Here is a 25,604-nt window from a genome sequence, read left to right as displayed (position 1 = left end):
GGGTTAATATATACTCACTACTACTTATAAAATACATAAACAACAAGGACCTCCTGTATAGCACAAGGAGCTACATTCAGTACCTTGTCATAACCTATAATGGAAAAGAATCTGGAAAAGACTATACATATATGTATAACCAAATCACTTTGCTGTATACCTGAAACATTGTAAACCAACTATACTTCAATTTTTTAAAAATTAAAAAAAAACAAAACTGAAATCCTAATTTCCACATTTTATCTTTGGATGTTTTTTAGCACCTTCCAGAGTGTTGTCTGGTATCTGCTTCCAGGGCCTGCAGCAGATGAGATATGTTACCAAGCGTAGTAGTTAATGTTTGGTTTTACAAACAACCATCTGCTGGGTTGTTTCAGCCCCTGAGAAAGCACCATTTAACTGCTCTAGGGATCAAAGTGGATATGCTGGGTTCAATTAAAATTGCATCCTGGGTTCAGTCCAGCAGCCCTAGTCATCACATTATCAAAGAATCCATCCCACTAGCCTGTAGTCGTTTCCATCTCTCCTCTGCCCAATGGTGAAAACCAACACAGCAGGGAGCCCAACTCGCTCACCCTGCATCCTCAGCCCTGACTGACACATACAGGCAATCAATCAATTGTACTAAATGAATGAATGAATGAATGAGTGAATTTTGATCCTACAAAGATAAAAACTACCCTATTTTTCTCTTTTGGTTTAAAGCAATAGAAATTTATTTTCTCACAGTTCTGGAGGCTAGAGTCCAAAATCAAGGTGTCGGCTGTTATACGCTCCCTCTGAAGGCTCTAGGGGAGGACCCTTCCCTGCCTCTTCCAGCTTCTGGTGGCTCTAGGTGTTCCCGAACTTGTGGCTGCATCACTCCAATATCTGCCTCTGTCTTTACATGGCCTTCTCTTCTATGTTTCTGTCCACACTCCTCTATTTTTAAAAGAAGTAAGAGTTTTTCCTTTCAAACCCACACAAAACATTAATGTGGGTGGTTGTATTTCTAGGACTAGGGCTGATCTCAAGTGAAACACTGCATCTCGTCTTTTTTTTTTTTTTGGCTGCGTTGGGTCTTCGTTGCTGCACGCGGGCTTTCTCTAGTTGCGGCGAGGGGGGTAACTCTTAGTTGCGGTGCGCAGGCTTCTCACTGCGGTGGCTTCTCTTGCTGCGGAGCACGGGCTCTAGAGCGCAGGCTCAGTAGTTGTGGCGCACAGGCTTAGTCGCTCCGCGGCATGTGGGATCTTCCCGGACCAGAGATCGAACCTGTGTCCCTCGCATTGGCAGGCTGATTCTTATCCACTGTGCCACCAGGGAAGCCCGCGTCCGGTCTTTGCGTGTCTGCATTGTAAGCCTTCATTCCTTACCGATAAGCCTTGAACGGGTTGATTTAATCTCTTCCACTTGGTTCTGTTTCTTGCACTGTCACTCGATTCTGTGCTTGGGTGAAAGAAGGCATCCTGATTGTCCTGTTCTAGGAACAGGGGTTCAGTGCATGTCTGTTGGAACTATTCCCGTCCTTGCTCCAGATGGAGGGCTAACATTACATAAAATTAAATCACGCATAATACATGTTCCCATTCCGTTAGAATTTCTAAAGTTTCAGTTATGCTCACTTATGTTCATTTTTTTTTTTTTGTCTTTACTCCTTTCCATACAGTAAAATACAACTTTGCAGGAAACACGAGTTCTCAGGGCAGTTTGAGAAGTGCCGGGTTAAATAAACAGCCAGATTTCCTCACTGCGGGATTTGTCAGCCTTCAATATGCTCCCAAGCACTGTGAACCTCCAAAGAGGGTGACACTTTGTCAAAATCTCCGGATTTATTTGATCCCAGAAACCTTTTAGTGATGATTTTCTCTTGGGACTAGTGTTTCACCCAAGGCACTTTGGGGAACAATAGCATATATCTTCTTTGTTGTTTTTCCTTTGTTTCTTTACATTATCACATTTTTTCACCAATGTTTCCCTAAATATAAAATGATTTTCTTTTCCTGGTTTTTCCTCTATCCAATTTTGTCTGTCCCTTAATCAAAAAGTCTGACTTAAACAAACAGGTATTGAACACATGTGCAATTAAAATTAAATTAAATACCTTTAAGTGTTTGGCAAATAGAGAAAGCGGCTTGGGAAATCTCAGGCCCCTCCCTGAGTGCTGTTAATAAGGAGGGAGATCACAGTTTGTGTTCTGCCTTCCCCAGGAAAGGGTGAGGTGGGCTTCCCTGCCAGGAGGCAGCATGACTGTAGGGTCTGGAAGTGCCTCTGTGACGTTGTTCCACAGCCGGCAGTGATCAGAAAAGCACTAGAAACACTTAACCCAGTGAAGGTTTTTCCAGAATCCTTATAGCCCTAACTTATAACTCCCCAGTGTTTTTTGGCGCCTTAAAATTTTCATTACTTGCTTCTACAACGTTTCTCCTTATTCATAAAAATGCCAGATGGCACACATTCATGTTTTAAATTGGAGTGAATTAGAATTAAAGTTAATTTTTGTTTTGGCAGGGTGTCTTTAAGGCTATGTGACCGCCTTGAGAAAATGGTCTATTTTCAGATCTCAGGAGTCCTCAAGGCACAAAGATCAGGAGAACATAAAATTCATGTCCAAGACGACCCACTGGCAAACTGTCCCCCTCCCCAGTGACCACCCCTCTCTTGACGTCTTGCAAGAGTCACTCACTTCAGATGCAGTGTGACAAGTGCCAGTCCTGGCTGGGAGCCATGGAAGGGGGGCCCAGAGATGAGAGGGTGGGGTCAGTCACCCGGAGCCTCCTCTCCCGAACACACACCACAGACCCAAGTGTGACACCCCTTTCCCCCACTGCAGCCCTGTGTCCCCAGGTCGTGACAAAGCCAGAAAGGCCGGCAGATTTCTAGCTGCCCTGCCCCGAGGTAGTCACCCAGCCTGAACAACTGTCACAAAGCAGGGCTGAATAGATTTAACTCCTTCCTGGTTACTATGGAATTTTCTACCTTCACTGCATTTCTAGAAGGTTGTTTCATTTACTTATTTTTGTATGCTGTCTCAGGATGTGGGGTGGACTTGAGAATTGTTTGGGGTAGGAGAACTTTTTTCTGTGTCTGGCTTTTTCCCAAAAAGAGGGATTTTTGGCATCTGTTCCTCCATTGTGTGGCCTTTCCCTTTTACCCCGCACAAGCCTCCGAAACCTTCCTCCCCATGTGTCCCCTCTCTTCCTCTCTTTTCTCCAGCCCTATGGTTTCCTGCCCCACCTCCCCAGATTTCCTTCCTGCCCCTGTGCTGTAGCTGGCCAGGGGGACTGCAATCCTCTCCTCCTCCAGCCACAGTAATCCAATCACCCCTTCCTCACTGCCTGCCTGTGAATGAGGGAGTTGGCCATTAAATTAAGGGCTATGCTTGCAAAATTCACAATTTATTCTGCTGGGGCCCGGGTGAAGACCCTAAAATTCAATTTAGCAGACTGGGGGAGCAAGACAAGAAATCCCTGAGGTGGGACTCTCAGCCTCTTTCATCTGGTTGCTGTGAGCTGCAGCCTGGTGTGCTGGAAAGAGCCTGAACTTTGGAAATCAGACAGATTTGACTTTGAATCAAGACTCGGCTATTGGCTGCTGTGTGATCTTAGGCAAGTTACTTAACTTCTCTGAGCCTCTTACCTATAAAAAGGGGATAACAGAACTACCTACCTTTCGGGACACTGGTACAGAGTATGTAAGTGCCTGGTACTGAGGGAATGCTCAATGAAGGAAAGTCCTTACTGTTTAGATTGGGCCTGTGGAGTATAAAAAACAGAAATGAAGCGAGGAGCTGGCGAGAAGTCTTTCCCCCGTGGAGGTCACAGCTGTCACTTTGCTAGAGTTGTACCAGCCAGCTGGACGGTGATGGAGCCAAGGGTTAACCCGGGTCACCGGGACTGCACCACCACCCACACAGGGCAGAAGGACATCATCTCGGAAACTCCAGCGTGGATGTCTCCGCCTTGTCTGAAATGACCCCACGTTGAGTCTGTTTCTTGCCTGGTACCAAGTAAACCTGTTCTCCTGCTCTCCCTGCTGGCGAATATCTTATCTGGGGGAGGGGAGAGAACGTCACCAAGACCCCTGGAAGTGGCTCTTGCTAGCGGATAGAAATCCTCCCTAAAGCACTGCAGACGCTCATTACCCAGCACAGGTGCTGAGCTCCTGCACTCCTCAGCAGCGCTTCCTGACCAGGAGACAGCATCCTGTACCTTTCCGCAGCGCGCTTGGTGATGGTGGTGAAGGGGACGACAAAGGAAGGGAATTACTCATTTCTTTCTTTCCTTCTTGGAAATCCAAGGTGGCAGTAACATCAGAAAGACAGCGCGTGCTATCTTCTCCACATTCTCAAACCCGCTACGGGTAATGACAGAAACAATGGCTATTGTTTACATCAGCCTTGTACCTATTTCCTGCCGGTTCTCTTTAATTTAGTGACAGAAAATGCTCCTCCACAGAGAAGTGGGCACGGAGCCGGGCTGGGCCACCTCTCTGACTACAGTTGTTGGTCCTCCCGTGTACAGTTGTATGCCGGCATCAGGTGAGATTCCCTCCTTCCTCTCTGCACTCTAAGTGGGGTTGGTGTTGGCCCCCAGAAGCCAGCAGGCATGTTCCCCATGATGCCGAGTTTATCCTAGAAACAACCCCACCCCTGCCTTCTTGGTATTTGGTTATATGAACCAATTTACTTCTTCTTTTTGTTGTTTGATTAAGCTAGTTGGAGTGGGGCTTCCCACTTGTGCAGTCTAATGAGTTCCTGACTCACCCAAGTACCAAATCGAAAGGCTATGGGATCCACAAGTGCAGGCTCTGATCCTGACCCTTGACTCTGGTCAGTGTTTGAAGATAGGATGTCAGGTATCATGAGCCAAGTCTGCTCGTTTAGAAGGGAAATGTTCTTGTTACTACAGCCCTTAAAAGTTAAAACTTGGAAGAACTCGGAAGACCTGGCTGGAGGCACGTCACCTGTGTCCTCAGACTCTTCCCTACTGAATACCTTTGGTTTTTGGTTACTTCAAGGTGCCATGTTGAAGGTGTGTCTCCACTGATTGTTGGAAACTCACTGGCCTTTTGAGTAGTGGGCATTAGTTTCACACTTGGCCATTCCGTGGGCTTTGACCACTGGCCTACAGGAGCCCCTCCCTCATTGTAAAGACTCGCTCACGTGAGCCTTTCAATAGATCTTGCCTATCAGTCTGCCTGGAGGCGGATGCAGAGAGACCAGGAGCCTAGTTCGCCCAACTCAAACAGGAGCTGAATCTAGGACTTTACACAAGCGATGGCACCTTTCTGGGTTTTTGCTTTCTCATCCGTAAACAGAGGGTGCTGAACTAGAAAACACAAAGTCCTTTTAACTCCAGTAGTCTACGATTTTTCAATATAATTTATAAATGAAAGTCTTGGCATTCGGAGTGAAATTCAGGAGCCAAGACTTACGTGAAGCTCTTCCACCTGAGCAAACACCACGCCCACAAAGTGTAAATTCCCACTGGTAAGGAAAACAATAGGCCGCCCTTGGAGTGGGAGAGGGGAGGCTCAAGACGTCACTGGGAGACAGACCTCTTTTCTCAGCAGCAAATAACACTCCCACTGCCAGGTAAGATGATGATTAAAACCAAGGAGAAGTGAGGAGCACAAAATAGACTTCTACCTGTAGTGTGAGAAACTCATCAAGGAACTAAATCCGCATGGTGGATAAGCTAGAACTTTTTCTGAGTACTACTCAGTCTCATTGGTATATTTTGTAATGTCAGGGAAAATCTGGTAAGAAAATTGGGAAATGTTAGGAAGAGAGGTCATGTACACATATAAAAATGTATATGAGTATAAAATTCTTTTAGATGCTTCTCCATGGTTTTCTGACAGTTAGTATTGTTACTACGAAGAGGTCAGAAGTCAGTCTGGTGTTTTTTCTTCCATCAATAATTTGTTTTCCACGGGGTGTTATTTCCTACCTGGATACTTCTAGCACCTTTTTTTTTTTTGTCCTTGGAATTCAAAAATGTGGGTCTAGATGTGGGTCTTTTAAAATTGATTTTATCTGAAATATGTGAGCCCATTCAATCTATATACTCTGGTCTCTTTCCATCTTGGAAATGTTTTCTTCAATAAAAGTTTTTATAACTTCTTTTTCTACTGTTCTGGGGTTTTCATTAATAGTGCTGTAATTCTTCAGTTGGATTCCCATTCTCTTTCATAGTATCTATTTCTTTTTTCAACAATTCTTCCTTTTTCTCTTATCATTTCTAATGCAATGTTCTTTTCCTATACATTCTGGTAGACTTGTCAAGATTAACCTCCAAATCACTGATTCGATTTTCCTTTTTTTTTCTTTTCTTTGGCTGAGCCGCATGGCTTGTGGGATCTTAGTTCCCCAATCAGGGATCAAACCCAGGCCCTCGGCAGTGAAAGCGCAGAGTCCTAACCACTGGACTGCCAGGGAAGTCCCTCACTGATTCCATCTTCTACACTGTCAGTTTTGCTTATTTCCCCTTCCACAATGGAGTTTAACTGTTTGATTGCATTTTTGCCATCCATTCGTATCTCATCTCTCTTCATATCTCATGTTATTAACTTTTTTAAAAACCTTATTTTTTTTAAAGAACTTTTAGGTGTACAACAAAATTGAGACGAAAGTATACAGAGCTCCCATACACCCCCGCCCCACACATGCACAGCTTCCCCCATTATCAACATCACTCATCAGAATGGTACATTTTTTACCAACGATGAAAAAATGTCCCATTTTTGGTACATTTGACATAGTACAGTCAATGTGGACATAGTACAATCAACCAGAATGAATAGGGTGTTTAACTTAGGGTTCACTCTTAGTGTTGTACATTCTATGGGTTTAGACAAATGTGTTATCACATACCACCATTATTATAATATCATACGGGGTATTTTTACTGCCCTAAAAATACTCTGTGCTCTGTCTATTCATCTCACCTGATCCACCCATGGCAACCACTGACCTTTCTATTGTCTCCATAGTCTTCTCCTTTCTAGAATGTCATATAGTTGGAATCATCTAGCATGTAGCCTTTTCAGATTGGCTTCTTTCACTAGTAACATGCATTTGAGTTTCCACTATGTCTTTTCATGGCTTGATAGCTCATTTCTTTTAAGTGCTGAATAATATTCCATTACCTGGATGTACCATAGTTTATTTACCTGCTTACCTACTAAAGGACATGTTGGTTGCTTCCAAGTTTGGACAATTATGAATAAAGCTGCTATAAAAATCGTGTGCAGGTTTTTGTGTGGACATAATTTTTCAACTTTCAGTTTTTTGGGTAAATACCAAGAAGCATGATTGCTGGATTGCATGATAAAAGTATGTTTAGCTTTGTAAGAAACCATCTTGCTATGGTGTTAGAAATCAGTATAATTCTTACCCCTGTGGGGAAGAGTGAGAAGAATTGGGAATAAAAGGGGTTTCTGTGGTGCTAGAGGATGGATATAATGAGAATTTATTAATCTATACACTTAAAATTTGTTGACTTTTCAAAGTGCATGCTATACTTTACTAAGGGTTTACTACAAAAATTATTATATGGCAGAACTATCTAAGAAAGCAATGAACCATACAGGACAAATGCACATTTTAAAAAATCAGCTTGCTAACTTTTCATCTGAGTTTTTTATGTAATTTACAAAGACCATGTCTTTTTGTAATCAAAGATACCTTAAATTTTTCTTTTGTTTCCTGTAGTAAGCCTGTTTCAGAGGTCTGCTCCTTTCCCAAGTCTTTAGGAATATCCCTTTCCCCTTTTCCTAAGCTATATCTTAGTTGTTTCTGTTCACCTACCCTCAAATGAGGGAGTATTTGGCAAACCAGTGATGTCCTTGGAATATCTACCATGTGCTTGGTAGTTTACAAATATGTCAGCATATACGTTTGTGCTTTATTCTCACATATCCCAACACCTTACAGCAGAGAAAAGGGTAGGTCTTTTTTTCCCTAAAGTCTTGACTCTTAGCCCTAACAAGGTGCTAACAGTTCCTTCAAGTTTCAGGAGCATCTGCAGAAATAGCCCCCATACAACCCTTTGTTTGGGAATTCTGGCTCCTACAGAAAGGGTTCAGAACTGTCTAAGACTGGGAGGGTATAGTGCCTGGTGCTTCTATGGGTTTACAGAAAGATCCACCCTGAAGAGGAGGTGAATCCCAGAGCCTGGGAGCTGTGGGATCTGAAGTTTCCACAGGTGATGGAAGCTGACATCCTGCTCACATGGAAAAAGCTGAGATCCGGGAGTGCAGGACCTTCATGCCAGGCCTGCCAAGGGGGCCTCACCGAAGCCTGCCTGAGCAGCAGCTGCAGTGGGTGGGTGGTGAGGATGTGACCTCCACAGCAGGTGGGCTGCAAAAGGAGCAGGCAGTGACCGCAGAGCCTAAGAACAAAGGGCCTGTTCCCAGTTTTGAGAAGCTGCACACAACAACCGATGTTAAGCTTCTTACTGGACTTGGTAAGTAGAGGGTTCAGATCCAGATTTTACTGTATTTAGAATAATCCAGAAATGTGACTTTCATTGCACTTGGGTTTTGTGGAACGAGTCATCCTGGTTACACAGAAAGTGTTCTGGGAAATCTTCCGAGTAACCCTGCCAGGCAGGTATTAGTATTCCCATTTTACAGATAGGAAAACAGAAGCACAAAGTTGGGTAGTAATTTTTCCAAGGTCCACGGCTCACTGTGGCAGAGTCAGTATTCAAATCCAGGACCACCAGATGACCGAGCTCTCAACCAACTACATTTTACTGTGTCTAGGGCATGAGGGTTATATGAGTTTTTATATTTTTATGTGTCTTCCTAGGAATCTTTACAGGAAGTTAAGCCAGAAACCTTCTCTTATATTTTGTAATATGTTCCTTCTTCTCATCACCTATGACTTTGGATTGTTCCTGAAAGCTGATGGATAATGCTGATTTATAAAAAAGAGAAATGCTTCTTGACTAATCTTAGGAGAGAGAAATTTCTAGATTTTTACAAACTAGAAAGTAATACCAAAAAAGAAAGAAAGAAGGAAGGAAAAAGAGCCGGGGTCAAAATCAGGGAAGAAAGCTTAAGTTATTACACATTTTGGATTAATAAGAAAAATAGGAAACAACAGACCCTACTTATAAGGGGCTCTGCATTTGAAGATGACCAAAGTATTAACAGAAGAAAATAGGAATCATGCCAGATATCTTTGCTAAGGTTTACTATATGGTCATATCAATTTCCAAGGCTTAGATGTCAAAGTTTGGCTTTGTATATTTTATCGCCCTGGCTGCTTGCCAAGTAAGACATACAAATAGTTATCAGGTTGTTGTTTTTGGTGAAGTGTAATTTTATAACAAGCTTGAGTAGCCTTTACAACAAATGCAGTATTGTCCCCTGCATTTTATTATGCAGTAGGTGAAATAACAACGTTAGACGATGGCTCTCCCACTGCTCCCTGAGATTTGTGCCTCCTTGGGAACGCGAGCAAGGCAGAGGGCAGAGACAGAATATGCTCAACATGTGGTGACTTCCTAGCTTTAACTGCCCCGACAGCCTGTGGCTCTGTGTGGAGAGATCATTACCCTGAGTTTAGAGAAGGAAGAATGCAGTCTCTAAGTTGTAATTCTCTAGAGGATATCAAATGATCAGAAGGAAAACCATGAAGTCAGTTCAGCTTCTGACTCTAAATTTCAAAGAAAAAGAGGAGTGATAGAAATGTAAAGTTGTGGGAAAACATAGTGTGTACATTTAGAAATTATTGTACCTAAATAGTCTTTTTTCCTCACCCCTCTAGTGAGTCATTGTTTTCTTTATACAAATTATATCATTGCCTGTTTCTAAGAGGACAATCCAGGCCAGTTTTGTAAAGATCAGGATGGAACCAGCCAAAATACAATCGTTTACACAAAAGCCCCAAGTGCTTGCAGTATCTGAGGCAGAGGCATGCAGCCGAACAGGCTGAAGATCCAAGGCACACAAGGCCAAACAGCCTGTCGTAACCCTCAAAGCAGCTTGACATGTCATTCTCACAAAAGCGCATGCCACTTGTCATGATATTCTGGATGGTACACGTTGCATCACATGTATATAGTTATATGTTCAAATATAATTTATGATCATACCAGTCACAAACGGGGGATGAATCAGCAAAGAATATAAATACATACTGGGTTCTGCCTAATTCCTTTTAAGCCTGCGGCAAAGTGGTACCCCACGTTCTCAGCCTCTGCCTTTCTCTCTGACCAGCCACCACTTAATATCATTTAAGTCAATAATATGGGTTATGAAGTCCCCATTCATAACACAAATTGGCTGTGTATTTTGAGACTCAAAGCTACAAGTGTGTAGCTATTTTCACCCAGGCACAGAGTATATGATTCATTAGTGAAAATTCTCATATGGCTTTTTGGTAAGATGAGGTATAATTTGTCCAAAGTCCACAAACCAAGACCTAATTAGGATTACTTAACTCTTAAACTGCTCCAGTAGTGAATAAAAAGTCAATACTGATCTTCCTAAAAATGATTTGGCAATACAAGTCAAGAGTCTGAAGAATGTCTGTACCCTGTCGGAAACAGACTTATAAGAAATAATCAGGGATGTGGACAAAGATTTAAATATGAAGATTCTTATCAAAGTTTACTTACAATACAGAAAATTTGGAAAAAAATCTAAGTATCCCACAATAAGAAAACAAATTATAGTCTCTTTATATGAAGGAATATTATGCAGTCATTAAAAAGCATGTCAGAAAAATTATAATAATACTAATACACTCAAAATGAGCAGTCATGATTAAAAAATTAAGATATTAAATTTTATATGTATCAATACTATGATCCTGTTTTATGCACAGAATAAATACTGAAAGAAAAGACAGTGAGTTACATTGGTAGTTATGGCTGGGTGGTACTGATTCTGTTTTCACCTCTATATTTTTCTGTATTTTCCACAAAATACAGTGTCTACAGTGATCTTGTATTCATTTTATATTCATAAGAATAATACACAATGCAAATTAAAGATATATCTGGATCATACAAAGCACTGCACAAGATATAAAGCTAGGGAATAAAAGCTGCTCTGTATATGTAACTTTTAAAGGAGTGGTCCCTACGTCAGCATCATAGAGAAACTCAGAAGCCCTCAACCATGTAAATTACTGATGGGCTCTAGGAGCTTTGACATGTAAATTACTCGAGCTCTTCTCCCCATGCTAAGGACACATTCTCCATAGACAGAGGCTTACAGAATCCCTTGGCTCGTATTCCTCTGCCTGTCCCATAAAACATGACCTAGCAAGTCCCTTTCAGTCAAGTCTGAAAGAGGGGCAGAGGGCCCCAGGTAACATGATGCACCCAGAGCACGTCTGCAGCTCTGACAGGTGCAAACAACTCCACTCGTCTAAATATAAATGGATTTAAGCAGTTTGGAAACAGTCTTTCCCACTTTCTATTCTGATCTAGCAAAAGAATGTTCTCTTCTTTAGTTCTGACTCGATGCTGGTTATTTTTATTTAGATTCACTTTGCAATCACTTTCATTCAAAGAGAAGCAATGTTAGAATTTGAAGAAGAAGAAAAAAAGAAAGAAAAAGATTTCCCTTCCAGAATCTTGCATGATTTGAGCTGTTTTTGAAATGTGTTCAGTTGAGGAGGAGATAAGGCATTAACAATATATTTTCAAACTTTCTGGATGAGCAAAAAAGCTGCTGTTTACACATGCAGAAGGAAGCAGCGTCCAATATTTAAGCCAGAAAGAGGATCTAATTTTTAATCAATGGCGTGGAAATTCTTTGGGGGAACATATAGAACTCTGTGCCATTTCCAATTCCTGCCATGCTCTCTTCCCATTACCCCTAAACTCTAACTCCCCCTTCAGGATCCTGCTCAACGGTCACTTCTCAAAGGTCAGCCTTCTCAGAGCTTCCCTTCCCCTGCCCCACTGCCAGACATGCACAGTCTTCCTCTTAGCTCCCCTAAGAGAGATTTGCCTTTCACACATTCATCCCACATCATTATATATTAGCTTAAGAGCTTCTCGAGAGTAAGATAATATTTCACTCATTTTTCCATTTCCAGCACCCAGGTTTACGGTAGTTAATAGTGTGCTGTTGAATGAATGAACAAACGTGTAAGAGAGAACTGAAAAAGTCACAGATGAGCCCAAGTGCAAGAAGAAGACAGTGCTACTAACAGCCATGAAAAAGAACAGCTTATGGCAAAATGATCATTAGCTATGCTTAGCCACTGTTAGGCTTCTTGGTTTTTGTGGGGAGGAGGTTGGCTTATTAAATGAAATTAAGGCTACAATTCAAAGCCAGATATTAGAAAAGGAACTTGGTATGCATTGACTAAAGGGTTGAAATTTTCCATTTTCAGTTTCCCTCTTTGTTGCTATAAAATGAAAGGGTGAAGCAAGACTGTGTCTAAGGGCCAGTCCAGCTCTCAGGTTCTGGGACTCGGGACTGCTGTGAATTCTACTGGAACAGTTCTCCAGAGCTTGCATCCCAGCTCTATTCTGATAGCAAAGACTGTGCTCTTTTCAAACTCATAGACGCTACACTCCTACCTACCAAGACTGTGGTGTGCCACAACTAAGTTTAGCCCCACTCTCCCGGTCTGAAATAGTCACCTAAACCACAGGGATGATTTCCTAGATCTATGTAAGGAAGGTGCTTCCAAAACCTAACACTATAAAATCGTATTTACTTGTCCCAACTCCTTCCCAGTTTGGTTCAGATCGCCCTTTGCCTGCATACATTTTGCAATACCTGTTGGCTCTTTATCTCTGCCCACTCCTCCAGCATGCTCCCTCCACTTGAGAAACATAGCCAGCACTTGGCATCATAAATCTTCAACCTACTCATCAGCTAATAAAAGGGGGTTTAGAGTTGGCAAAGGGAATATTGCACAGAAACTTTATTTGCCAATCGCCTACCAATAGCTAATTTCACAGGTGGTCCTTTATCAGATTTGTCCATTGAAGGAGAAGGAAGAGGACTAATGATCACCCTTCAGACAGGAAGACTGAGTCTGGGGAAGCTCTCCACGGAGCTGAAGGCTTCGACTGGATTATTGTATGGACTAGCGTTTTTGTCTTACATTCCTAGTAAAATTAGAAGCTGCTTTAAAATCTCCTACAGCAGAAATTCCCATATGCCATAGTCAATGTAATGAATTTTCATAAAGCTAAACATATGCAATGTGAAGGACTAGCCTCTACTCCAAGATTATGCCCTTCCTGCATTTTATTGTTATTGCTGTTAAAGAGTACTTCTTTTAAAAATAAAAGATGGTAACAGAAGATGGTAGGATTTGTTTGTTTTAGTGTCTTTACTTGGCACTTTAGAAAGCTGGCAATCCTACATTAATTTCCAAAATTCATTAAAAGTGGAAAACTGGGATTCTCATCCCTGAAGTGGCTAGCGCAGAGCTGATCACCAAGGAGATGATATATATGACTATATACATGCATATTTAAATTGATCTCATATGGGACAAGGGGCTTCTAAGCTCTCTTCTAAGCTCCTCATTCTCTACAGATCTCAAGGCATAGCACAGAGATCACTGAGGCCCTGTGGTACAGGCTGAATCTGTTCATACAGATTCAATTCAGGTAGTTTCCTCGAAAATATACCTACCTGAGAAACCCTCAACTATATATGCGGTATTCTGTGAGATGGGTATTGGTCCTTTGCCCCAATAACAACTTCATAAAAAGGATTTTACTGTATTCCTTTCACAGTAACACCTGGACCGTGATGGGCACAAAGCAAGCGTTCAGTAATTACTTACTTCCAACACTATCACTGGACCTGGGGATACTGATCCCGAAAAGGCTCCACCTAAAACGGAGGGGAACGCATTTGGCATTCTCTCGGGGCTCCTCTGGGCTCCACGTGTGATGGGGGAAGTAACGGTCATCTGCGAACCCCCGGTAGCTGAAGTGTAAGACAAAGGCGGGGCGGCGGGACGGCTGAATGCAACTGCAACCAGGTCCGCGGGTGTAGGATGACTTTGCCCGGCTAGGACTTTGCCTAGGGAGAGCGAACTCTGCCAGCCACCGGCGTCCAGCCCTCTTGCTGTAACGGGATGCTAGGCTGTAGGAAAGTGCCTCTGCCCCCTGGCGCCGGTCCTCGGGCTTCTGATGAAATTGTGACCCACCGCCCTCTTCGCAGGCCCTGGACGCCAGCCCTATCACTCCGGGCGCGCAGCCGATCACGTGGCGCGGCGGTGCTCTGGAGGACCGCGGCTCCACGGCCATTGGTCGACGGCGCGCGTCCCGGGCGCGCCCATTGGCTGTGGGGGGCGTTCACGTGAAAGGGGGTCTGGGATAACATCCCGAGTGGGGAGAGGTGGTCGGAAAGTTAAAGGGAGCCGCGCGGCGGCTGGGAGGCCGAGTCCCGGGTGAGGGGCCGCAGGGAGGAGGCGGGCGGGCAGCTCTCGCACACGGACGGATGCGGCTGCCCGCGAAGGGCGCCGACCTGAGCCCCGGCCCCCGCTCCTGCCGTCGCCGCCGCTGCCCCTGCCACCCCGGCGCGGATGCTGCCGCGGGCTGGCGCCTCCGCACCTCGGGGCTTATGAGCTGTACCAGGTACGTCCCTCCCAAGCCCGCAAGGCCGGCTGCCCGGCCGCGGAAACGGCGGCGAGGGCGCGTAGCGGGGACCCTCTTTGGTTGTGCCACCTACACTTTCTCCGTCCAACTTGCAATTACACTCTGGGAGTGGGACACTTTAGAAGGGCTCAAGGAGGCTGTTGCTTCCACGTGGGGAGGGCAATCCAGGGACCAGAGGTGGGATGGAGCCTGGCCGGACCCACGTGATGCACCGAGGTGGGGGTCCCGGCCGCGACGGGCGGCCCGGAGGCTGGGGCTGGGACTTAAGATACTCTTACTCCCTATTGTGCCGAGTTCGAACCTGACACAAGGCTTTTCCACCTGGGACCCGACACTTCTAGAGGGTGTCCCCGGAGTTGAGCGATGGGGTCTCAGCACAAGGGAAAGTCGCTTCGTCTCTCCCCCGGCCTCGATTTCCCGGTACAACGTAGGGAAACACACTTGGTGATCTCGCAGGCCGCCGAGGGCGACGGGACACAGGGCGCTGCGGCGGCCGGGGCCTCCCGGAGCAGAGCCACCTCCGGTTCCCGGTCCCCAGACGGGCTGTCCCGGGCCAGCGGGGCCGAGGTGGCCGCGCGGGGACGCTCTCGTGGCGCCGCTCCGCCTCGGGTGGCCCTGCCGCCCCGCCCTGGTGTGATAACTAGGGCTCCTCCTCCTCGTCGTTTTCCTCCCCCTGCCGGTCACAACTCCGGGAACCCAGCCCAAGGCCTGCCTCCCGGACACACCGAGGCTCACGTAGTCTGGTAGCGGCAGCCTCCCCTGCCACCTCCCTCCGGGCTTTCCGATGCAGCGAGACAGCTGGAGAGGGGGCTTCCCCGCGGCCCAACAGGTGGGTTCCGGACAGGCGAAGGACCTCGGGGAGGGGTTGGGGGCGGGGTGCAGCCCGGGCCTGGTGGGACCGGGACACGGAGGGCAGGACGCTCTGGTCTGCCCCCGTGTCCTGTTCGTGCCACCCTTTTGAATCCAGAGAAAGGGGTGTGGAAGGGACTCAGTGCAAAAGAGGGGGTAGGGGGCCCAGAACATACTAGAAGATTTGGGCTCTGTCCTGGTATTGTTTCCCGCAGAGGAGGAGAAAGTTGAGGAGAGACTTGAGGACTTGGAGAGTTGCTAGAAGATGTTGGAGCCTGTGGTCTGCGTGGTCAGGCCTCCTTGGGAGACCCAGGGTCCAGGAGAAGAGAGCGTTAGGGCTTTGGGGGCTGGGGTGCAGAGAAGAGGAAATGGTTCACTTGGCAGGGTTATCCAGGAGCCAAGACTAAAGTGAAGACAGCTGGAGGACTTACCACAAAAGTAAAGTTGAGGTATTTAGGGAAAAGTTAGTGAGAAGAGAACCATCAGGCAGTATTAGCAACCAGGAATGTCAGAGCTGGAAGGGATCTCAGAGGAGAAAGCTCAAGCCCAGAGAGGTTGAGTGACTTGCCCCAAGTGGCACAGCCAGGTGCAGGCATTCCTAGGCCAGTGCGCTGTGTCTCACATTGGACATTTTTAGATGGCAGACACTGCCATTTTACTTATCTCTTTCCTATAATATGCAGCCTCATCCACAGATATTTATCTCAAAGATGCTTTGGATGATGGTGACAGAATAGAGGAGTCCAAGTGGCTTCTAGGGCTGTGAATAAGGGCCCCATGGTCTGAGTACCAAGGGAAAGATGCCAACTTTACTCATACTGTGGCAGCCAAACCTTTTTGGAGGGAATAAAGAAATGCCGAAGGGGTAAGTGGCCCCGTCTTTTAAAAAATTATACCTGGTAACCTGGTTGCGAACGCTTACCTAACGCTGTTTCAGTGTTCCTGGTGGGTTCTTGGTGCGTCTGATTTTTCTGTCTTTACTTATCAGAGTACAAGAGAATGGAGGAGGCAATGTGTTGGCCTCAATACAAAAGAGAAAGATTTGCTTCCTATAAAAGGCACAGCCAGAGAGTCAGTAGCTCAGCCGCCTGGAACTGTGAAGGTCATGGGGTTATTTTCTGTACAAGTTGATAGTTTTTAGAGAAAAATCACCACAATATCTAATCCTGGTTGAGAGGGTCTGTTGTTTGTCACTAGAGGAACACGGAAAGCATTTATGCAAAACTATCCATGTTCTGTTTTTGCATGGCGTGTTAGGGTTTGCCCTCTTCTGACCAGAAACACTGAAATCTACCCTTGGGCATGTCCAGGCTCTCATGGGGCAAAATTGATCTCCTAGGCATCTATTTGGAAGCAAAGGTTTTGAGAATCCATACTGGTCTGAGTAACAGCTACTCACAGTCTCGTGACCCTGTCCTGCAACAAACTGGTATCCAGGTCCCATGTCATGCTGTGCTGGTTCAACTGTGTGTCCACATCTCATTCTGGTTTTTCTCCCAGACCAACCTTGGTGACTCATATTCCCTGGCTTGGGCGTGGGAAAGGGCAGAGTGGCCAAAGAGTCTGTCACAAGAGGGGCCCTGAGGTACAGCCTGATGCGTCCTGTGTTGGAACTGATAATTTTCATGCCATTTGAGGACAAAACACTCGTCCAGGTGCCTTCCTTTCAGCGACTTAGGAAACTATTACCTTGCATGTCTCTGTGGCTAGGAGTACATCTGGGTGTTGGTCGTCCCTGTGATGGTCCATGTGGGAATTTCTGAGCAGAGGATCAGGAAGGCTTACACCAAACCAGCACTTTGGTGCACCAGTTCTTGGAGACCGATCTGGTTAATAAAAGCTGGAATCTACCTGTGAGGATAGGCAAGGGAGCCAAGAGTCAGACTGCACCCTCTTCTGAAGCCATCGGGGTTAGTGACCTCCCCGCCAGTGCTGGTGACACCAAAAAAGTGAAGGGATTCTGGGTAGGGGTGCTTGTGCAATGGGCCTGGAGCAGGAGCCTGGGAAGAATGCCTGGGCCGCCAGGTGGTTCACCTTCCTTTTGCCTTTCATGGAGAATGCTGCAAAACCAATTCGGCTCCAGAAAGTGCCAGTGGAATTGTTTAATTACCTCTGGCTCCGACTCCAGCTTCACCTCCTCACCCCCAGTCCTTAAAGCTTGGTGATAAAAGGGATCTCAGGGGCACGTTTATACTGCTGGGTCCAAACAGTGAAACTTTACCAAGGCCTTCAACTAAGCCTTTCTAACCTGCAGGATTAGACCTTGAGAGTGACTGCAGTCGACTGCAAGTGTGCAGATTCTTTGCCTGATCCCCTTGTTTTAGAATTCTGTTTCCAAAATAGCTTGCGAGTTTCCCAGTCATTTTCTAATGAGCTGTTTTAAGGTGGTGCGGGAAAGCATGCCTGAGGGTGGTTTGCAGGCCTGCGGGACACTCTTAGAGAGCTTGCAGTTGACCTTGTGCTGACTCAGGCAGGGAGGAAGCGGCTACGGCAGAGGAGGAACCCCTCCTTCCTCAGTTCACACCCAGGTTGTCAGGGGTGGGCAGAATGGGAGGGGCTGGGATGCAAGGCTTTGCCTGCTGTTTGGTTATTTTTAATTAACATTTAATTTAAAAAGCAAAAACTACCTGTATTAAAAGTAGAACTGAACATGTGATTCCAATGCATTCTAACAAAGTTTTGCAATGAACGGGGAAAAGAAAAATTCAAGTACTTTGTAAGTATAGGTTTTTTGTTTTGTTTTTTTATGTTGAACCCACTGACTTTTTTTTTTAAAAGCTCTCTTCCCCAATTCAGTCAGAACTTTCCTTTCCAGAACAATTGAATGGGTATAAGAAAAGATAATAGGGACTTCCCTAGTGGCGCAGTGGTTAAGAATCCGCCTGCCAATGCAGGGGACATGGGTTTGAGCCCTGGTCCAGGAAGAGCCCACATGCCACGGAGCAGCTGGGCCCGTGCACCACAACTACTGAGCCTGCACTCTAGAGCCCGCAAGCCACAACTACTGAGCCCACGTGCCACAACTACTGAAGCACACGCACCTATAGCCCATGCTTTGCAACAAGAGAAGCCACCGAAATGAGAAGCCCGCGCACCACAACGAAGAGTAGCCCCCGCTCGTGGCAACTAGAGAAAGCCCACGTGCAGCAACGAAGACCCAACACAGCCAAAAATAAATAAATAAAAGAATAGATAAATTTAAAAAACAAAAGAAAAGATAATAGCCAATTTGCTCCTAAAATTTTTACTCATTTAACTTTGTTAGAGGAGAAACTATAAGGCTATTTAAGGATATTTAAAGGATAAGATATTTAAAGGATATTTAAATATCTTATCCTTTAAATATCCTCAAATATCCTTTATTTTTAAAGGATAAGATATCCTTTAAAATGCATGTCTAGATAACTACATTATGGCTATAAATTAAGATAAGAACATTTAGAAAGGTTGGGCCTTTTCAGACTAATACAGGTATTTGTATTATTATTGTTTTGTCTCTGAATGTCTGTGTTTCTCCACCTTGGTCATCACTAAGTGATTCCTGAATCTTGGAGAAGTGCTGGGTTTTTTGGTGGTTTTTTTTAAAAATGGGATCAAGCCCAATACGTCTTCATCCTTTCTCATTTTTTAAATATATTTGACTAAACGAAATCAGAAGTTGAAAATGAGATATTATTTATTGGACTGATATTATTTGTTGGACCAGTGGTCCCCGCTCTTGTCATATGATGAGTGACATTTTGCCTGTCTTTCTCCTGAACTACCACCATCACCCCACAGCACCTCCCAGGAGCGGGGGGGGGGATCGGGAGGCCTGAGAGCTGGTACCCCAGCACACCACCACACACTGACACCTTTGCCGTAGTGAGGGGAGATGTGTTTGGCAACTAATCCAGATCTGTGTTCTGTGATTCTCAGACTAGAGATTTTAATCCTGATTTCATCGCCGACTTCTTCAATTAGCCCATTGGAACTGTCAAATCAGAATATCAATTTGCCATGGTAATCAGAATAAAAATGGCTTGGCTTTAGTGAGGCAATAGTGTTGGGTGAGTTTTTGGCAAATCTTAAGATATTTGAGGTGTTTTATTAGATTCATTTTGTTTTCTTGATTAGAGAAGGTCTATTATTTTAGAAAATACAAGAAAGTACAAAGCAGGAAAACAGAAATTTCCTGAAATCCCATCACCTGGAAAATTCTGACAGTTTTAATTATATCACTAGTCTTTTTTCTGTGCATATACGTAATATTTTTCCCTACAAGTCTAGTCTCTATGTACAATTTATCTTCTCCATTTTCTACATTAATCATATATTATAAATTTTTATGCCATTTAAATCTTTTTCCACATAATGGTTTTAATGATGATATAAAATTGTATCACATGGATATGGTGTACTTGATTTAATTGGATACCTGTTATTGGTCATTTAGTTTATTTTCTCACCCCTTTTCCCCCCATAATGTTGCACTGAACATTTTAGTACATTAACCTTCGTGCAATTTTAATTATTTCCAAGATTAATACCTGTATGTGATATTAGAACCCAAAATGATGATTTAGAAAGGTTGTGCCCATTAAGACTAATACAGATATTTGTATTATCTTTTAAAATTCTTTCCTAACTCACTAGGTAAAAACAGGCATTGTTTTTTAATCTGAATTTCTTAAATTACTTGTAATTCTGGACATTTTGCATATTTATGAGGCACTTTTAAATTTCTTTCATGAATTGTCTATTCATGCTCCTTGCTCATTTTTCTACATGGAATATTTGACTTTGTCATTGTTTTATAAAAACTCTTTATATATTAAAGTATTGACAGTTTGCTGCTATGCTTTTTGGAAAATGTTTTCCCAGTCTTTGGTTTTTTGGTTTTACTTATTCTTTTCACTTATAGAAAAACATTGTTTCTATGAAGTCAGATTTAATTTAATCTTTAGCATGATTCTCTTTGCTTTTTATTCTTATAGAGGCTATTTTCACTGTAGAAAAACACAATTATTCACTGATATAAAAGATTTAAAAATACTAAATTGCTGGCACTTTTTAAAAGTAAGATATACTAGAATATAAAAATCTACTGTACACTGAATGAGAGCAGGTGTGGGTCTGTCTTCACTCCTGATTCCCAGTCTCTGGCACCATGCCTGGCACAGAGCAAACACCAATCAGTATTTGTGGGATGAATTAATTTCTTTTTATCGGAGGAAAGCAGTATTTACCAAACTGCGTTCAGCAAGGTGCTCCACCAGAAAAAAAAAAGACTTTCCTTGTTTGGGATAAGTTTAGGAAATTCTGCAAACAGCACGCTGTTTTCATTATTCCCCATGGCCCATCAGTATACTGAAGGCCGCAACAAGTCCTGACAGGGAAACCCATGAACTAGTTTTAAAATCAGTGGTTCCATACTTCTTTGTTTGTTTTAACCTTGGGCCTCTTCCCCCTGCCCCCCACTTTACACTCTTAATCTCCCCTGAAACCAAGGTCACACTGGACCACACTTGAGGTAATATTGAGCTGTAGCCACGTGGGCAATGATGAAGGCAAACGTAGTTCGCTAGTCCCTGGGATGAGTCTGAACATCTTTCTGACCTGCTTGCTGTTTCTTTCTTTCCCCTTGGCCAGGGTTCTAGCCTGCTCTAACCCCGTGATGGCTGTGGACATTGAGTGCAGGTACAGCTGCATGGCCCCCTCCTTGCGCAGAGAGCGGTTTGCCTTCCAGATCTCTCCGAAGCCAAGCAAACCCCTGAGGCCTTGTATTCAGCTGAGCGGCAAGAATGAAGCCAGTGGGACGGTGGCCCCGACCGTCCAGGAGAAGAAGGTGAAGAAGCGGGTGTCCTTTGCAGACAACCAAGGGCTGGCCCTGACAATGGTCAAAGTGTTCTCCGAGTTTGATGACCCGTTAGGTATTCCACTGAACATCACCGAGCTCCTGGACAGCATTGTGAGTCTGACAACAGCGGAGAGTGAGAGCTTTGTGCTGGATTTCTCGCAGCCCTCTGCAGACTACCTGGACTTCAGAAATCGGCTTCGGACCGACCACGTCTGCCTGGAGAACTGCGTCTTGAAGGACAGAGCCATTGCAGGCACGGTGAAGGTGCAGAACCTCGCATTCGAGAAGATGGTGAAAGTCCGAATGACATTCGACACCTGGAAAAGCTTCACAGACTTTCCCTGTTGGTACGTGAAGGACACGTACGCAGGTTCAGACAAGGACACGTTCTCCTTTGAAATCAGCTTGCCTGAAAAAATTCAGTCTTATGAGAGGATGGAGTTTGCCGTGTGCTATGAGTGCAACGGACAGACGTACTGGGACAGCAATAAAGGCAAAAACTATAGGATCATCCGGGCAGAGTTGAAATCCACCCAGGGAACAGCCCAGCCACCAAATGGACCAGATTTTGGAATAGCCTTTGACCAGTTTGGAAGCCCTCGGTGTTCCTATGGTCTGTTTCCGGAGTGGCCTAGTTATTTAGGATACGAGAAGCTCGGGCCCTACTATTAGTGACGGCCTGGGATGGAGCCAAGCTGCATCACCCCAGGATGGAGATGGAAGCCCAAAGAAAAGCTGAACTGCCATCGGGCACAGTTTTCGAAAAGAAAGGATCCTAGTCACTTTTTTTCTTCAAGCAGCCAAGCCAGCCAGGCTTAGATCACAGAACTGGGTTCACACTCAGAGGAGATGGGTGTGCCGGTCTGTTTGGCACCCACGTGGTGGCAATGAGGGTCTGAGCAGGATGGTGCTGGAAACGGTCTGGACAGGACCCAGGCCTGCAGGCAGCGCTGGCCAGGCCGGAGGATGGTGGCTCAGTGACGAGGAGCCCCTCTCCCCTCGGGTGTGGGAAGTCAGTCCCCTGGAAAGCCCCCAGCCCCCTCTTCTTGTGGTCTTCCCCGGCCACCCAGGGCCTCCCCGCCTGTTGCAGCTGCCCCGTGTCTACGTGGGCTTCACACTTTATCTCTGTGCATTTGATTTTCTTCCACAGTTCATCTGCAGTTCAGGAAAAGATAATAAAGGCAGATCAGCTCATGACGGAGACAAGCATTTCCTTTTTCTGACCCCACTTAGATATCCCAGCAGAGGACAACACACCAGCTATGAAAAGTCAACCGGCTCCTGTGCGGTGTCACCACCCATGGCAGGCTGATGCCAGGCAGGACAGTCAGGAGTGGGACACTTTTAGCTCCACCTCTTGGCGCTGGGGGGAGCTTTCTAAGCACGCACTCTTACTTACCCTGAGTCACCCGAGGGCTCAATTACAAGACTTGCTGTAACTTGCCAAGCTGGTTTGCCCGTGTCTCTTTCTTCACAAAAGGATTTTAGGATCTCTTTTCCTGGAGAGTCATCTTTTACGCTGTGCTCAGGACGTTTGGATTTGCAGATTAAGTGTATCCTCGGCACCTTCAGGAAGTGCTTGGTTGTATCTTGACTGTGATTTACAACATCCACGTTGTAAACAGCACCTTACAAGCCCCCACGGACTTTGATTTGGTTGTTCTTACCTATGGTGTGTGGGTACGTAAAGGGATAGGGGAGAAGAACCTCACCGAGTTCTCAGATGTCGTTTTCGCTGTTTGCCAACTCTGAAATATCAGAGATTATTTGTTCTTAACCACATTGGACTAAAGCATTAAAAGTCTGTTGTTCATACTGTTGTGAGACTCCTGGGACTTTCCTTGTCAGATGGACCCCCAAACCCTGTGACTTTTCTTGGGCAAAATTGGTTGGTCCTTGGGGGTGTTTAAAAATATTTTTACATGTGTATTTGTAGAAGGTTGGGGTCTTTTTCTGTTCTGTTTTTGTTTTTGGAGCTTAGCTAAACGACTGCCTCATTTTTCTTTTGCCTGACCTTACTAAAGTGAGGTCTTCCTCAGGGAGGAAGGAAGAGGGATGCCCCACTGCCTGGATTTGGGGGCACAGCTCCTGGACTCTGCAAGCAAAGAGTCTTCTTTCGCTTGCATTATCCAGATCAGTTGGAAGAGACCTCCCAGCTTCTGTGGCTTTGTAAATTAGCATCAGGCAGGTCTGGAGTGTCTTGGCTCCTAGAGTTTTGTGGTTGGGTTTTTTCTTTTTTGAACTTTAAAAAGTTTTGACTTTTTAAATGCTCTTAAGTGGTGTTCCACGGAGTTCTTGTTCCTAAATCTGGCTGTGACTAGTCTGCAATCTACTGCTTTATTTTTTATGTCTCTCTAGGTGGGCAGCACTGGGGGTTACATGATAATTTATGGGACAATCACATTTTTTATTTTATGCTGACATTGGGCAGAACTGGGTTTTATCTAAGCATGTCTTACATCAAGTACACAGACAGTACTCCCTGTGTTACAAATCTGGTGATCAGAACTGTTATATAATAGTGTAAATCTACACCATGGGAAGCAAAACTGATCTTAATATAGGTCATGAATTTATTTTGCTTTAGGAAGTCCCCACCCTCCTCCTCCAGTTTATGAAGGGTACAAGGTGTACTGTCCTTTCCCTATTAACAGACCAAAGGTATCAAGATCGTTCTCTGTTCGTAAGAAAAATGCCTCAAGTGACTTCTGTATGGTTTTCAGTAATAAGGATCTTAAGGCATTCCTATGTCAGAATTTGAAATACGGTAATTCAGTGATAAGTATGTCTTTTAACACACCACAAACGCTCCCCCACCCCTCTTTCCTCCCAGCTGACCCCTGCTTTTCTGCCAGGGGCACTGCTTGCAAGCCCCCTGCCGGTGCACCTGGGTTGCTCACCTCACCAGGCAAGTCCTCACCCGCTGGCAAAGACCCTTCTCTACTAAAGCAAGTGCCCGCCCGAGTTCCCCGTCAGCACCGTAATGCAATGAGGTTGCAGCGTCTGAAAAATACTGTCTCCTCTTTACCAATCAGTCTGTCTCCTTTTGGGGCGGTTCTGTCCCAGGAAATCAGCAGATGGCCTCGGGACCTGCTCCTCCTACGGGCCTTCTCCTTGTTCCTAGCTCACCAGCAGTAGACAGGTGACACACTGCAGAAAGAGACCCGTTTCTTTTTTTTTTTTTTTCTCACTTGCAAGGTCATAATGTCACCATTTTAATTAAGAAATACAGCTTTCTTTTCTTCCAGTGGAAATAGCTTGAAACTCAATTGATAATTCTTACAACTGGTACTAAACAAAGGTGGGGAAAAAAACCAATCAGAACTGATAACAGCAGGTCAACAGCAGACAAAGAGCAGGGAGAAAGGGAATTTTCCATGCAAAGGAGATTGTGCACGTGGGTAATTCAAGGCCACAATCATTTTCTACCCCCAAGTTTGTGTGTTGTATGCTTTCTTTCAACTGAATTACTTTAATATTGTTTGTGCCCATGATTCATTTACCTAGCCAAAAATAGGCTCACCAATGAGTTTTGCAGCTGTCTTTTTTTTTTTAACATCTTTATTGGAGTATAATTGCTTTACAATGATGTGTTCTGCTGTATAACATAGTGAATCAGCTCTACATATACATACATCCCCGTATGTCCTCCCTCTTGTGTCTCCCTCCCACCCTCCCTATCCCACCCCTCTAGGTGGACACAAAGCACCGAGCTGATCTCCCTGTGCTATGCAGCTGCTTCCCACTAGCTATCTGTTTTACATTTGGCAGTGTATATATGTCCATGCCACTCTCTCACTTCGTCCCAGCTTACCCTTCCCCCTCCCCGTGGAAAGTGACAGGTTTCTTAGTTGGAGATACGAATGCAGCCTGACCTGTAGGTTTGACCCTCAGACAGCTCTTGGTTATGATGACACGTGGCCCCCTTCCCAACTTGCCCCCAAAGGACCAGCCTTCTGCCGCTGGTACAGCTGTCCATGGATGAGGAGGCAGCTCCATTTCTGTTTCATATTTATTCCCCCATATGTCCTGGGGAGCATTTGCAAATTAGGTGCAATAAATAAGCTAGACTATCTAAAGACAGATTTTAAACAATAAGCTTTCAGTGTTTCTTGGAAGATGTGAAGCATTTGTGCGAGTTTGTTTGCTTTTTTTAAGTATTCTTGTTATAGGAGAGCTGGTGAGAAACAATGGAGTTATGTAGTTCTCCAGAAATGAAAACAATTTCAGAGTCAAGGTAGAGTTTATTTCTCTCTAAGATTTAATTTTAATGGTGGCAAAACATTACTCTCTCAATGTTTCTTAAAGATGTAAATCTTGAACTGCTAAAAGAATGT

At 44.8% G+C, this 25,604-nt stretch overlaps 1 protein-coding gene across 2 annotated transcripts; it reads left to right on the top strand.

Moving 5' to 3' along the window:
* Positions 1–14,321: 14,321 nt before the first annotated feature.
* Positions 14,322–23,086, top strand: PPP1R3B (protein phosphatase 1 regulatory subunit 3B). Of its 2 annotated transcripts, none has more exons than XM_059909435.1 (2): positions 14,322–14,558; positions 21,060–23,086. In XM_059909435.1, the coding sequence occupies exons 1-2, from the start codon at positions 14,422–14,424 to the stop codon at positions 21,937–21,939; spliced, it is 1,017 nt and encodes a 338-aa protein (XP_059765418.1). In that variant the 5' UTR covers positions 14,322–14,421; the 3' UTR covers positions 21,940–23,086. The 2 variants fall into 2 exon arrangements, with proteins under 2 accessions (XP_059765418.1, XP_059765419.1); XM_059909436.1 differs by lacking the exon at positions 14,322–14,558 and adding an exon at positions 15,170–15,408.
* Positions 23,087–25,604: the final 2,518 nt, after the last annotated feature.

Source organism: Balaenoptera ricei, chromosome 21, assembly GCF_028023285.1.
Source record: "Balaenoptera ricei isolate mBalRic1 chromosome 21, mBalRic1.hap2, whole genome shotgun sequence".
In the NCBI taxonomy this organism is placed as follows: domain Eukaryota; kingdom Metazoa; phylum Chordata; class Mammalia; order Artiodactyla; family Balaenopteridae; genus Balaenoptera; species Balaenoptera ricei.
This window is presented reverse-complemented; position numbering and strand designations above follow the sequence as displayed.